Source organism: Sphaerodactylus townsendi, linkage group LG02 (assembly GCF_021028975.2).
Source record: "Sphaerodactylus townsendi isolate TG3544 linkage group LG02, MPM_Stown_v2.3, whole genome shotgun sequence".
NCBI classification, from domain to species: Eukaryota; Metazoa; Chordata; class Lepidosauria; order Squamata; family Sphaerodactylidae; genus Sphaerodactylus; species Sphaerodactylus townsendi.
In genome coordinates this window covers 69,567,459-69,583,747 of record NC_059426.1, presented here as the reverse complement: position 1 = coordinate 69,583,747, position 16,289 = coordinate 69,567,459, and the positions used below count along the sequence as shown (strand labels likewise).

Here is a 16,289-nt window from a genome sequence, read left to right as displayed (position 1 = left end):
ACTGATGAACACAGAATGCTGGACTAGATGGGTACTAAGCCTCAGCTATTACGTGGTTATGCTTCACATAGAGAATTCTAGAGCTCTCTCTACTTATCAGTCTAGTCTTCCTTCAGAGAGCTCATGCACCTTCTCCCTTTCCTTACTCCTCACAACAGTCCTGTAAGGTAGGAGAGCCTGAGAGAGAGACTGTCCAAGAGCTACCCAGCAATAGTCCAGGCTAGCACTCTGACCACACTGCCCAACATCAGCTGTCACACTGTAAAGAGCCAAATTTATTTGCATCTCATGCTTTCTCCAATGATATTACTCATGCAGACCATCCAAACAAGTTCACCCAGAGCTTCCTGGAGGAGGTCTACCCTGTTCAAACTCAATCCTCCGGTTACATGAGTTCCACTTCACATTATATATTTTCGGCATGTACGTACTACCAATGATTTAGCACACCCGGTTGCCGACTGATCCCCTTAAATCTTCCTATAGTTTATGGCTCTACCATGACGGAAAAGGGGCGAATGTAGCGATCGACCCGGGCTCCTTCTGTCACGCAACCAGCAGGATGGCCAGACGCAGAAACACGACAGTTCCTTGCGTGCTGATTGGCTACGAAAATTCTGCCGTCACAACAAGATCCGTGCAGTAATTCACAGCCCAACGCGGTGTGCGGACGGCTGCACGGGGGATCCTCCATCCTCCAGCACCGAGACGAGAACAGAGGGACGAGAGAGACAGAGAGATCTCCCTGTTGTTTGCGAAGCTCACACTTGCTCCTAATCTAAAGGGCTGGCGGGGCTGGATCGGGAAGAGTGGTGGCGGGCTTCGTCTTAGCACGCTGTCCCCCTTCCTCCCCCTCTTTCATTTCCTTTCCTTCCCACAGCCTCTTCTTTGGAGCCTCTGCTGCCGCGGCTGTCCTCTGCCTCTCCCTTGCAGCAAGCCTTCTGGGGAGACCTCCCCTTCCCTGCCGGTTTGGCCGGGGGCCTGAGTGGAGCTGGCCCTGGTTCAGCGGAGGAAGCCGGCAGCCCATTAAAGCAGGTGTCACATGTTCCTTCACCTGGGTCACTTGGCATGTGCAGGCGCCACGATTTCCCTTTAAGAGCCCAGCCTGGAGAGGGAGGAGGACCCTGGGGGCAGGATCCAAGCAATGGAGAGCCATGGTTCCCACTGCAGTACTGGATGAGCTCCTTCTCACACACATCCAGTATTATATGAAAGGGCCCAATCAAGCCCTCACTTGTGATATACATTATTCCACCCACCTCTTTTCTTCCCTATAAATTCTAAAATACCCAAGTAAGAAATATGCAAATGTTATGAATATTGTTCCCCAAACCTCAGATACAAATCTACTAAACAAAACCTCACAAAGGGCCGAAGATGCCAAAGCAGCAACAGATATGTGAATAACTGGAACAAATAAAATTTGTTCCTTGGGGCAACATGAGCTGATTTAGATGGATTGTTCAAGCCCTAGTGATTCCCAAATTGGGGGGTATCTTCCCAAACATCCTCATGATACCAAAACGGAAGGGAATGAAAGTCATATTGGAAAGGTGAACAAAAACTAGATTTTATAGGTAGTCTCTTAATATTTGGAAAGCAGCAGGATGCCAGACCTCACTACAGCAAAATGTGGCACAATTAAGGCAATTATCTTAATCCATTTACTAAACAACAAATCTTACTGTAGACATTATTAGGGTTGCATTGCACTACCAGCTGGCAACCAATGGAATATAGAGAGTGGGCACTGTATACTACAAACAGGAAATCTGCATCATCAAGCTGTCTAAACCCTGGAGGGACAACTGTGCAGCCCAAGTGAAAAGCCATATCAATTTTAGTTAAACATACATTCAAACAAAAACTGCATTTTTTCTTTCTATCTCTTATTAATAATAATCAAAAGTGACAAGGAGATGGTTTCTGTCTCAATTTTTCCTGAGTGGTATGTTTTAAAGATTCAGGATGAGGATCTTCAGATCCATAACACTTCAGGACTGCAGTTGTACAGAACAGCACAGTATTGAGAAGCATCACTGTTTTCAGACCTCAAACAGAGCTTCCTTTCCTGTTACATTAAGTCCTGAAATATCTTCTGTTAAGAACAACCAGGTACAGAAATATGCAAGCGATACTCCTGGACTTTTTTCAAGCTTCCTTCCTTAAAGCAGCTTGTGTGAACCAAGCCACAGAGGGAAGCCATTTTGCTACAAGGTGGTCTGTCATTATGTTAGAAAGAACAACATTCCAACCTAATGAAACTCGGAAATGAGAAGTTTAGAAATGTGCCATCAACTGCATCATTTAACCTACACTTCCTAGCAAGCGTTAGAATACAGCCACTGGATATGTGAATGAGTGCAGGTTCCTTACGTGTAAGGTGTGTGCAACATGACTCAACATGGCATAAGCTTACAAGTAAAGGGCTATGGTAGAAAAAGAAAGAGGCAGTGGCTAGACCTGAACTTACTGAACTGGTGAGACTTGGGTTTAAATCCCCACCTTGCTATGAAGCTTGAGCTAGTTACTCTCTCTTCTTTTCTTGCTTGGTCTCTCTCCTCCTGCTTAACCTATTTACAAAGTTGCTGTGAGGGAAAAGTGGAAGAGGCAAGAATCTTATATGCCACCCTTCAATCCTTAGATGAAAGGCAACATAAAATGTAAGCTGGATAGAACTCCTGGGCATGGATAACTGTCAAAGGAGTGTGATGCACAAAGGACAGTAAAATGAGCAAGGAAGGAAGTGCAAATGTTAAGAAAAGATGCTGACAAGAAAGTGTGACAAACATAAAATGATGTGACATCTTTTCTTGAATCCCCGATAAGCATGTTGGAGCTTTTGAGTTGCACTAGATGTCTTCATCAGCTAGAACAGAAAGGCAGCCAATATAGACAGCAAGACGGGTAAAAAGCAGAAACTTTAACGAATGATTTTATGAGTGTTCTGGCATTCAGGTAGAGAACAGAGTGAATGGCAAGGAGCTACGGACTAGCTGCAGCTACCTTTTCGTTCTGTCTGATGAAGAATTATGTGCAACTCAAAAATATTAATGCTTTTTAAAGTCTTACAGGAAGGTAAGTTGATCTGATGAAATGCTCCCTTACCTATTGTGCATTTCTTATTCTCTGGAAGCAACATGGTTGTGGCCTCCTGTTCAGAAGGAAAGCAAGAAGTAGAATCAGCTAGATAGAAAGGCTACGGGGATGGCGTCAGTACAAGGCTGAAAGCGGCTATTAGGCATTATAAGTTAGGTGTAGCAGTGCCAGGGAACCGGGATGGGAAGCACAAGACACATGCACAGAAAGAAAGGGAAGGTTATGCTAATGTTGGTAAACAGAAAGATTCGACTTGTGAACTACAATGTCTGAACTTCTTGACTTTAAGATGCCGGCCTTTGGCTACATTCAGTATTTTGGAGGGATATGAGTAAACCACGAGCAAACTTTACTTTGTTATAATAGTGTTTCTATGATTTGAATCTCAATGTGGTATTGTTTTAACTCTGTTCCTTTAAAAAAAGCACGCAAGCCAAAATAGCATGCAGGATAGAGATAGTAAGCTGCTTGGCACAAAAGTGTTGTAGCAGTTATTACTAATGATAACAAACGTGGAAAGCCTTATAAGAGAGATCTTCACTTGGCATCTCCAAAAGAGTAAGCATTCCAGCCACTGCTTCAAAGACTCACACGTTATTCCTATCCTTTCACAAGAAGGCAAGAAATCTCCAGTTTTTCTGTGCATGATGGAAGCATTATCCCCTCTCCCCACAGTTTGAGGAAGTCTTTAAGATCTTGCAAAGACTGGCATTCAGCTCCACTACGTTTTCAAAACTGTAGTGAGATTTAAAAACTCCCTTACTGCTTCCCTGATATCCCATACCTTGAGCTGTACCTCCCTCCACTGCTGTATCTGCCAGGCTTGTACGCTTGTTCTGTGCTGGGCTTCATTCCCTAGCACAGCAGGCACTGCGACCTGACCCTGCTGGGCGACTCAAAGCTCAGTCCGGAACAACTTTCCTCTACTCTGTAGCAAGTTGGGAAACAATCCTTTATATGGTCTGTGAGCTGCTGGCTCACTGGACATCGCAAGGATATGTATGCTTGAAGTAATTGACTATTAATGTTCTAAGAAAACAGGCTGTCTCCTTCATCCAGCACTGTGCATCACCCCTTCCCACACACCCCTCCCCCTTCTTTCAAATGTCTCTCAACCCCAACTTGCTGACCAACTTCTATTCCAGTTCAGGGCTCCCCATAAAAATAGTTCTGACTCCATTCTGCAATTCCACCCTCATCCTGCTATTCTAGTCCTTGGCTCCCTTTAAATAGCTGTGTTTATGCTCCGTGATTCCTGCAACCCAGTCCCCACAATCACAGATGCAAATAACTCTAGCTAACCCTGTGATTGCATTTCCCTGCCCCCAACCATGTCCCCAGAAATTGTTTTTTTCACATTCAAGTGTTTAGCAACAGAAGTTCTGCTATCTCAAGATTTGTGATACACCATTTGTGATACACCAGGCTGAACACAAACCATCCAGCCATTAATTGTGTTTGACCATCCCCTGTTTTAGAATCCTTGGAAAGCTGCAAAAACAGAAGATATATTGAACCATATGTGGGTACCCTATGTTGCTGATTTGGCCTCATTTGATTAGGTGGGTCAAAATTTGTGCAGGCATGCTTTGGAGTTCTCTTAATATCCTTCCAACACAATCAGCAGTATCCCATTTCTTTCTGATTCTGGTTATCACAAATAGGTGGGACAGAAATCCTTTCAAAATAAATAATATTTATATTAAATAATTAATTGCATCCTACTCCTGGAGATACTGTTGCTATATCCTAAAATATATGCAAGTTTGGGTCTTCCTGAACATCCTGCTTTCTACTACCTTTGCCTGCAACCCCAGATATACGGTGCAAGTTGCACACTAACAAAGGAAAAATCAAGGGACATATACTCTGTATGTATAAACCATGCCATTGCAAATAGGTTTTGTGGGGCTAAGCCTTTCAAAACTGATTGGAAACGTCTCCGACCTCCAACAGAACATGCTTGATTGCTAACGGTGCCTGATGTTTTTGAAAGCATTTAAAAGCAAGTTTAGTAATATGTACCTACTTTTAAAAAATAGCATTTGAGAAAGTTAATGAGAGGTAATGCTCAATATGCCAGTGATTTGTAGTATCTAAATGTAAACATCTGCTTTGTATGCTGCAGGAAATTGCATATTTTGTCGTTTTTGAGTAGGTAAGGTGATACTTCTTTCTGCTTGTTTTGGTGTTCGCAAGCTTTGGAGTTACACGGAACTAGTCATTAGGTAGAACGAAAAGGTACTTTCTATTCCAAGATATTCTGCAGCCAGTATTTTAAAAATCTTTGGTGGGGGGTATGCCTCATTCATTCATTGGTTTTGATTGCTCATTACTGCACCATGAATCACTGGCTCATGTAACAAGAGTATACTTATGCTCATTTTTCAATTGTCGGTATGTACACTGATGTGTTCTCCCAAAACCTCAAATGGAACAGAGAGAAGAAACTTGTACCCCATTCCTACCCATGGGGTCCTGCACAAATAGATCTTTCCCAAGCATAGTGTATGTGGCAGGAGCAGGAAGAGAGGGAGGGAATAGGAGAGATTATGGGGGATGGGGCAAAAAGAAGCTGTGCCTGGCAAGGCCCTGGGATAGATTGACCCTGACAGATGTTTACAGTGGTGCTGAGAAAGGGGGTTATTACAGAGCTGCAGACTAAACAGACGTTGATGCAGGGAGGGGCTGCTATCTCTGCCCCCAGTCCCAGAATTCTAGATGATGGAAGGGGTAGAAAATGGTTTCCTTGGAGAGCAACCTGAGAGAAGGGAGGCAGTGTCAAAATGACTCTATTCTTGCCACCAAAATTTCCCCCAGACAGTTTTCTGAGCCCCAAATGCTAACCAAAGTAAAACAGTAGAATTGTGATACTGTGAGATGAGGGCGAGAGATGTCCAAAGGAAATCAACTATAGGTCTAATCTGATCACAAATATACCAGAAGACAGTTTTTACCCATTGGTCTGAATTAATCCACAACAAAATTGGCAGATTGGGAATAGCTCTGGGCTATCTGACAACCAGTGGCAAAGCCTATAGATTCCAAGTGATCAAATAAAGGCTTTTCAACTATGAAGAAGATATTGCTGCCACACACACACCGAGGATATCCTCACTTGGTGCCTTAGGCATACCTGTAAAGCACAGCATGAGAGCAAACTACCTGTCTTCATTAACCACACACCACTACAAAGAACAGCCTTCTCCCTTGCAATGTTAAACTCCTTCCCCTTTTCAGTAATGACAGAAAGATTGTGACATGCTCTATTTTAGGAGAGACTATGCCCTTGTGGTACTGATTCTACATATCATCTTAAACTGCCCGCTGTATGGTGACACTCATTGTCATTTATTGGGCTTTCAACTGCCAAGGGAAAGGAAAGTTCAGCTAGATCTCTCATCCAAACTCTTTTGGCTAACAAGAACAAAATAACAGCAGCTTTGGTGTCACTCTTTTCAGCCACAGTTGTGATCCCATATAGAACATCCTGAACTTAAAAGAGGATCAGTAAAATGATGCTTTCTGGACAATGTAATATAAGACCGTTTGCCTAATTTTAAATTCCAATGTTGTTTTTAAGTAAAAAGGTCTAACCAGACATGTTTTCTGTTAGCATTTAATATGCCATTAAATGTTTCTGATTCTGATGCCCAAAGGAGCGAATTGGAGGAAAGACTGGTAGGTGGAGGGAATTCCCTGTGGAAGAGAGGGAGAGCCAGGATAGAACAATGCAGTGCCCTTTCTGGCCTTACAAGAAACCACAGAGGCTCCTTACGTCAGAACCTCTTACGAAATTGGCTGTTCCCAATGCAAGGAAAGGTCATGTCTGGTGCCAACATATTTCTAACATATTTCCATCAATTGACCTCTCTCTCAGTTTGAAGTGGTGTGCATATGTGTGTATGTAATCGGAAAAAGTGTATGCAGGGGAGGAGAAATCTATCATTTCCCAGAACTGGGAGCTCCCATTGTGGTTCTGCCAACAACTATCCATCATTTTGACTTGCATTTCTCTGCTATTCCTGCTCTGGTGAGAGAACTTCAACTTTCATTCAGTCTCAGTCATCAGCCTTGAGTGTACAGCCATTATGTCAGGGGATAGTTCCAGTTGGGTAGCCATGTCAGTCTATATCAGGAAAATAGAACAGGAGTCCAGTTGCACTGTAAGGACTAACACAATTTATTGCAGCATAAGCTTTTGTGAGCCAAAGCTTACTTTATCAGATGAACCAAAGTGTGCATCCATTACGTTGGTGCTTAAAAGCACTGATGTAACTGATGCACACTTCAGTGAATCTAATGAAGGGAACTCTAATTTATGAAACCTTATGCTGGATTAAACTGTGTTAGTCTTTAAGGTGCTAGGAGGAAATATGAGGAAATGTTGGGGAAAGTTGTAAAGAAAATAAAAATTTCTGACCTTGAAAGACAAGATTGGAGAAATAACATAGTTAAGGAATGCTAGATTAAGAGTGGGTAATCTGAAAAGGTGGACAAATTTATACCAGATGCCAAGAATAGATGTGGAAGAGGTACCTGATGCTTATTCCTTGTTCACCACAGACATTCTTGTGAAGTAAGGCAAGTGGCAACCAGAGACAGGCACCCAATCGGTGGCACACTGTTCCTCAGAAGTTTGTCCTAACCCTGTACCACTGCATTTGAAATTTCTGTCATGCAGCCAGTAGGATGGCCCAAGTTGTTTGTTGTTTTTTATTTGTTTTTGCCACTGAACACAGGTTCATTGACTACACAGTATTTTAAACATAAGTTCTTAGTAAATTAGATTTTATGGATCCGGAAAAGGTAAAAGAACATTGAATCATGTATAAGAACAACTTTAAAATGGGAACAAATGAGACCATAAACCCTGATAGAAGTGATTGCGTTGCCAGGGAAAATCAGGCAGTAAAAGATAGCAGTGTTGTCCTCAAGGGTCCCTAATTATCCAACAGGACGTTGCCGTATGCCACAGATTCTTTAACGAAAGACATTTCATTTTTTAAAAGTCTTTTTTAAAGTCTGACTTCCTAAAGGTGGCGCTGTAGAAAAACCTGACCCCACTCAAACAAGAAACAAGTCACAAGCCAAAAATGCTTCCCTGCTGCTCACACACAAAGAGAAGGCTAATTCTTCCCAACAACCATTTTCATGTCAGCCCAAGTAGCCTCCCTTCTCTATACAAATCATCACTTGTACAGAGAGGGGAGCCTAGCTGGGCTGATGTGAAAATGGCTGTTGAGAGGAATTAGCCTTCTCTTTGTGTGTGAGCAGCAGGGAGGCATTGTTGGCTTGTGACTCACTCCTCTTTCTGTTTGAATTGGCTTAGTCCCGTGGTGCCTTGAGCCCCCCTCATAGTGTTTTATAGTTTTAGCCCCACATGTTATGGTGTGAGGACCGGGGCTGGAAAAAGGGGTCGAATTTCCAGAGTTGCATACGGTGCTGCTTCCAAAACAAACAAAAGACTTAATGGGGTGGGAGGGGTGCCATAGGGTGCACTGCTTGGCCCAGAAGCCTAGATTCCTGCTGGGCACAGACTACTGAGGCCTTGAGGCCTGCAAACCTGGCTTATGACTGTTGAAGCAGAACTGACAAACTGGGATAACTCAAAAAATAAAAGAAAATAGTATTGGGGTTTTTTGTTTGTTTTTGCAACCTTTTTGGTATGCAACCGAAGTCTGTGGAGGGGCTTGATTCTCTCTTCATCTTCTTTAATCATAGAGGGAATGGACAAAGTGGAGATGTATAACCATTAATGGGGTGATTTGGTCATGGAAAGGATTGGGTGCCTGCCTTTTCTTTGAGGCAGCAGAATACAGATGCCGATGCTAGAGTGCTAGATGAGCTGTGTCTCTTTTTGATAGTGACATGGCATAACACTTATGGGAAATTTATGTGAGAAGATAGTAAAGACTGAGATGGGACCCTCATCCTTCTCTGCTTTATCTGTGAATAAACTATATTATACATGATAGGAAGGATGGTGTTCTAAGGAAGACTGCCTGATGACCATTTTCAAAACAGTTCCTTTTTGCTGGACAATAATGCTTTCCAGAAAAGTGGCTAAAGGTTCTGTTGGCCCTGTTGATGACTCCTTATAGGCTAGAAAAATCCTTTCTTCAAAAAGTATTTATTTATTTACATTATTTATAGTCCGCCTTTCTCACAGAGACTCAAAGTAGATTACACATAGTCAGTGTAATCACAAAAATGGGACATTCAATAACCAATGCATTAGGATTTCAGAAATCTGAAACCACCAGAAAGAACTGAAACAGCGTAAGTATTGTATTAAGAAATACAAAAATTACACAAATAGAATTCTAATTACTCTAAGCTAATTACAGCAATATAGACCACAGTCCTTAATCATTTCTCCAAGCAAGTTTGTAAAACCATTTTGTCCAGTGCAACCCTATTACTTGCGTAGAAAAGCTGTCTTAAATAGTTCAGTTTGCCAGGAGAGTGGGAGCTTTCATGAGCTCAGGCGGGTTGTTCCACAAGGCAGGAGCTACAATGGAGAAAGCATGTGCACAGGAAGTTGTTAATTTTGCCCATTTGTAGGTTGGCACCTGAAGAGGTCCTTGCTGGGTTGATGAAGTTGTCATAGTGGGGCTTTGGGAGACAGATGATCCCACAAATAACAGAGGCTAAGACCAAGAAGGGCTTTGTATGTGATAGCCAATACCTTAAACTAAGCCCAGTTAACAGATGGGCAGCCAATGGAGCATCTGCAGAATAAGAATAATATGAATACTCTATCAAGCTCCCATTAATAGCAAAACTGTGGTATTCTGGACCAGTTGATTTTGAGGGGAGACCAATGCACAATGCATTATAATAGTCTAGTTTTGATGTTACTGTGGCGTGGAGTTAGGGAACCAGGTCACCCATATGAAAGTAAACATGTAATTGTTCCACAAATGCCTTCTTTTCTACTTAGGAGGGGAAGGGGGTTAGGAAGATCCCCAGAAATAGGTAAAAGAGCACAAATTACAAGGGCAGCAAAGGACCTTCAATCTGCATGCTAGCAATAGATTTTTAATGAAATATTTGTTAAGATGAGTTTAAGTTACAGCTTCCACTCTAGTGTGTGAGATAATAATTCCAGAGACAAGGAAACAGTGAAGGGTTGAAAAAAAAAGTCAGTTGGGATAGGGAGGGAACTAAGTACACGTATTGAGCAAAAGAACACTGGAGTAGAGATAAGATGGCAGGAAAAGCAGAAAGAATGTATACCTCTTTAGGCACATGCTTTAAGATTATTTAATATTTGTCCCTTAGCATCTTTTAAGCATACTTCTGTGCAAAATCAAGGAATCTCTCCCTCGCACATTTTCTGTGTGAGCTTGTTAAGTGAATGCTAATCAATAACATGCGCTCAAAATTGGAGTGCAGTAATTATTCCAGGTTAATTAATATATTTTGTCTTATTTTGTTTTGCTGTGGACATTCAGAATGACTGTGGGCAAGTTACTGTGGCACAAGTGATCTAGCATTAAGAAACAGTTGATCTGTGGCTTCCGTGAAGTTAGCACATTCATGTACTTGGTTCAAAGCAAGTTTTAATGTAATGTGGTTGCATAAAACCTCCTAAGTACATGCGTTTGTGAATTGTGTGGTGAACTAGTGTCTACAACAACTTTCAAGAGAGACTGCAAGTGTAAACTATGCAGTTTGCCTCAACCAGATGGTGAAAGGTTCCATCTCAAACACCTTACAGTGCAGATGACAGCAGTGTTATTACTATTAATTTTTTTGCCTCACATGAAGAAGGCCACAGATCAATATACCCTGGAGCATCACTACTATGTGGTAAAGTAACATGTTTAGGAAATATTTGTACAGCATTTCAGACAGCAAGCCAGAACAGCAAGCTAGTTGCATTGAATGCAAGATCAATCTTGGTGAGTCAAAAAGAGTTCCCTGTACAGCCTGCATACATATATTCTATATGATTGTCTGCAGCGTGATCATTTTGTATAGTGCTTGACAGAGCCACCTTTGAAGAGCAAGGCACCTTATAATTTTTCTCTTTCCAAACAGCCATTGGGGTGGGCCATTATCATTCCCAATTTTCAGACAGTATCTTGTCCATATTTATCTGGTGACTCTTTAGTTGACCTGGGATCTGCATAATTAGAAGGTGGGTGGGCTGGAGGGAGATTAGTGTGTGGGGTGTTGGTTGTATACCCTACTTGTCCTTACATCTGTTTATTCCCTTAGGCATACTCCAGGCAAAGCAAGTGGAGGAGTCTGGTGATGACATTGGGGAGTCCTGAGCAGCAACAGACTTGTTTGCATCAGTAATGACAGAGTCAAGGCCGTGCAAAAAAACCACACAGTGAAATTAACCAGACAGTGGCTGCGCTTTGTAACGATTTTTCCATTGTGAGGTAAGCTGTATCATACTGGGATAGAGGGCTGTAGGGTGAAGGAGGGAATTACAGGGAACAGAAAGAGTGTGAAACTGAATGAAGTGCAGAAGGAGATTCCGAGGTGGATATAAGATTCTCCATAGGTTTTTTGGCCCGTGGAGGAGCTTCCAGCTGTTTACAAGTGGAGACATTGCTGAACATATGAGAGAAAGGAGAGAAATTCTTTCTTGGGTGACCTAACACATTTTCAAAAGTTCCTTGCCATGGACAGAGCCTGATTCTAATAATATTTTCTTGAAACTGAATCCTATTCCTTTCAGTGAGATTGACTTTCATGTAAACATGTTTAAGATTGCAACAGTAATGCCCACAGCATAGACTAAAAGGTATTACATGACTTTGGGTGAGGTTGTTTTGGTCCTTTTAACCAAAGCAACTACCTGTGGTTTCAAACTGTCTGTAAAGCTGGATGTATCTCACCCTCAGCAAATGAACAAATGGAGGGCAGCCAGTAACTAGCCAAGCTTTCGGACAAAAGCAGAGAACCATAAACAAGTGTAAATGAGGAATTATTGCAAAGGATGTGGAGATTGATGAAGTCAGAGTCCATAGAAAGCAGCTGAAAGGTAGGGTTAGAAGCTTTGGTTCTTGGTGGGCTGAGGAATCATTATAAGGGTGCAACGTAGAGGTTAGGTGCACAAGGTTGTTTGAAATCACTTAGCTGTGCTTAGCTTCATTGATTTGCCTACAGAGCAGCATGTAAAAGGCATTGGCAGAAAATTTGATGGGCTGTTTAGTGAACTGGGATGCACTAAGGCTATAAAAGCACACTCTTAATATTGGTCCCAGTGTGCCACGGAAAATGTGGACACTGCATAAAGAATTTGTGACAGAGTAAGAGACAGAAGTGGCACCAGACCAAAAGGAAAAATGAGATGTTTGTGGGCTAGGAGTCTGGCCTCTCTAATAAAAGCCAAACAAATTGAGCGTTTGCCTAGGCCCAAAAAATTGTGATCAGGGCCACCGAGTGTGCATAGTGCCCTGGAGGACAGTTGAAGAGATCATGTCTAGACTGCAAAATGCAAAAAATAATGTCAGATTTGGGTGCAAGCCAATGATTTTGGCAGTTCCAACTCAATACATAAAGTGCCAAACTCTGCACCTTTCCCTTTCCTTCTAGATCTATGTTACAAGGATTTCTCTTTGGAATGGTAAATACCTGAAATTACCAGAACATCATTGCCTGAACCTCTCCGAACGTAAGTGAGGTGGTTGTCTATGTTTATAACTGGAATCTGAAATGGAAGTGGTCTTTATAGCCCAGGGGTAGGGAACCTGCGGCTCTCCAGATGTTCAGGAACTACAATTCCCATCAGCCCCTACCAGCATGGCCAATTGGCTGATGGGAATTGTAGTTCCTGAACATCTGGAGAGCCACAGGTTCCCTACCCCTGTTATAGCCCAATCCTACTGACATTTACTCACAAGTAACTCCCATAAACTTCAGTGGAACTTACTCTCACTAAATGAGCATGGGATAACAAAAGGCTTCCTGCGGGGTAACATAGTATGAATTTCCATTGAGGTGAAGCAACTACATGAGTGAAAAGATCTCAGACAAGCAAAGAACAGGAGAAGTGTTGAAATGCTACAGGGAAATTCTTTCAGTTGTTGCATGTAACATGGAGTTAGTTGACGGCATGTTTTATAGATGGACATTCTTAGGAGGAAAGTATTGATAAGGGAACTAACTGATGGCAAAAGAAAGACCAGGCATGGGATTGGTAAGAAAATGTACAGAAGAGAGTGAAGTACAACAGTTTCTTATAAGAGTTCTGAGATTTTAGATTAAAGCTTATTTAGAAATCACATCTGTTTACACACACTTTACAGTAAACACCATCACATCTTGATAGTAGTAATTGTGTTTAGTAGATTGCAGAAAGTTTCTTACACAAAGTATAATTAGTCATGTTCTTTAAAATTAGATACAGGAGCAAGAATCTGAAGTCAAGTACCTGAACTACACTGAGTTCTGCTGAAACCCAGGGCGTTTCCCCACTCACCGTGACCCCCCCTATGCCACGCGCTGCTCTCAGCGCGAAGCAGGCATTCCTCCTGGCATGCGGCGCCTTAGCGTCGAAATTCCCTAATTGACTCCTCGCAGGCTTCTGGCGCTAGGGAGTCATCTAAAAGGCTTTCATTTACAAGAGCGCCAGGGATGCTGCGTGCTGAGGGGGCGCGACAGCGGCAGCGTCGGGACAGCTGTGCTGTCGCCGCCCCTGTCGTGGAGAGTGCCGGGGGACCCCACGCTACTTGAGGAGAGTAGCGCGCGAGGCTTAAGGTAAGTGGGGAAAGGCCCAAAATTGAATCTGTTTAGTTTAAAATGAAACCACGGGCTGGAAGGTGGGTAGTAGAAAGAGTCTAAACCTTTTCAAACCAAAAGGAGGGGGAAAGTCATGTACAGAGGAAATAGCTGCATACAATGGGATTCTGTACAGAAGTCATCATCTATTAACACTCTGTGGAATGGAGATTAGTATTACTAAACATAATGCCAAGTGCCCATCTGGTAACAGAGACATGTAACAACAGAGCCTATAATATACTATTCTGGCTAGGCGTGAATACTACTTAACCAAGTATCCAGCTGTGAAATCTACAGCTAGCACAAGAAACAAAGGCAAAAAAACCATTGGAACAATTCACCTAGTGATGCAGCATATTCTTTGTTACAAACATAAAAATTACTTTCTGGGTTTTCACAACTATAAAAATGTTTCAAGAATAGTGGTGACCTCTTTTGCAAGGGCAAGGCAAGTTGATTTAGTTTTAGCTTAGGAGCTTTTCTGTTCATAGCTGACTTTTTAAAAAAATCAGGTCACTGGTGAGTATATATGACAGGCATCTCAGAATTTCAAATGATCCATGACAGAAAATGGCTTATTGATTGATTTCTGAGTGCTTCATCTGAGCAAGTATCTTGAAAAGCCCTGCTTTCTGTACCAGATTCTGGACCGTCCTAGGGGCAGACATTGGTAGTGAATTAGGGTATTCCTGTGGACTTTGTTGGGGAGACATGCATTTCGAAGCCAACATCCAGGACCCAAGCATCCTATGGACCAGAAAAATGAACCAACAAACAGAACACTGAGCCAAATAATTATTCCAAGGAGCTGTGTGCCAGTGCACAAAAATGCATTTGGACACCTGGATTAATGGCATCCCACTGAGATTGTTAGGAGGTAAACAAGAAGTCATCACAGTCACAGGAACTGCACATACCAAAAATAGTGATCATTGAGATTAACCACAAGGAAAAGGAAACCCTTTCTCCATGGACCATAAGCAGTCCCTGCAAGGAGGGCCAAGACCCTGTAGAGAAAACTGCTTCAAAGGAAATGAATTGTTTATGCTCACGGGTTTTGTTCCAGTGATTCTGTCACCTTATTTTCACTTCTTATGAAAGAACTCCAGTATTAATTTCAATTCGCCTTCCATTGTCATCATCATTACTTATTGTACATGCAGGCTACAGGACCTATCTAGAGTATTCCTTCACTTCATTCCAAAACTGCTATTGTTAACACCTTTAGTCACCTTTTTCTGGACTGAACTCTGAAACAACACTCTTCCCTCATCTGTCTTTGCCTTTCACACTCCCAGTTCTCTTCTTGAAATTATGCTATCTCTCTTTAGCTTCTATAGCTCTGTCCTCTTAGATCACTCCTTCAGAACCACATTTTGTACCTCCTCCCATTTTGCATGAGAAAGATTAGAGTACCATCTTTGGCCATTCTGTGACCCAGCACTGAGGATCTCGTCACTGACATTGTTTTTTTCCCCTTGCTGAATTTATATCCATTCCTCATGAGCCTGTCTTGATGAGTGGCCTGAAATTCAGTGTGGTCAGAATACACTTTGATTTTCCCATATATAGTCAGGGTACCATGATGCCCCTGGCTCAACCTTCTCTCAAGACCTCAAGCATCCCTCTGTGACTGAGTTCTGGTGTTTTCTCCTCTTCAGCATTTAGCTGTCACTCCAAAGCTCTGACCCATGGCCCAGATTATTTGCAGTGTTGACTTTTCTATCTATGACCATCCCTACTCCCCAATCTTTGCCTTTGTATTACTTTTAACATTCTGATTCAGGATCTGTGTTCCAACACCCTTGTTTCACCCTGTTTCTTCCATACTATGAAGCCAATGTGATGCAGTGGTTAAGAGCAGCGGACTCTAATCTGGAGAGTCAGGTTCAATTCCCCAGCCTTCCACATGAAACCTGCTGGGTGACCTTGAGCCAGTCACAGTTCTCTCAGAATTCTCTCAGCCCATGTGGTGACAGGCCATGGCAACCCACCTCCAAACGTCTCTTTCCTTGAAAACCCAATGAGGTTGCATTAAGACAGTTGTGACTTGATGGCACACACAAACACAGAATGTTTATCTGCCTAGTCTAATCCTGGAACTGATCCTGTTCTTGTTATTTGTCTGAACTTCCTTAGCTATACTCCCTTCCTCAATCTGTACCTATCTATGGCTATGAGTGTACATGATTTACCTGTATACCTGGAGTTCTCCTGTTTCAATAACCAACATCTGAGGTTTCAAAAATAAATAAAAATAGTATGTCTGCCCTTTACCATTTGGGGAAAATTACCAGTTCTCAAAATTGGTAATTCTCAGTTATTTGATTAGTTTTGTGCCCTTGCAAATAGTAGTAAAGAGTTGTACAAGTAAATTCTGCTGACTGTCAGTCAGGGTTAGGACACTAATATTTTGAGAGTATCTTTAGACAAAGCCTTTC

General features: G+C 42.3%; 1 protein-coding gene across 2 annotated transcripts in view; it reads right to left on the bottom strand.

The window, feature by feature from the left end:
* Positions 1 to 16,289, bottom strand: part of CLCF1 (cardiotrophin like cytokine factor 1) — a 52,472-nt gene that overhangs the window by 31,089 nt on the left and 5,094 nt on the right. The window contains exon 1 of one of the 2 annotated variants that reach the window (XM_048483943.1): positions 3,109 to 3,148. The exons of the other annotated variant lie outside the window; for it this stretch is intronic. Coding sequence (XP_048339900.1) covers positions 3,109 to 3,142 — 34 coding nt within the window. The 5' untranslated portion in view covers positions 3,143 to 3,148. Of the gene's footprint in view, positions 1 to 3,108; positions 3,149 to 16,289 lie in introns of those variants that run through there. 2 annotated transcript variants of the gene reach the window in all.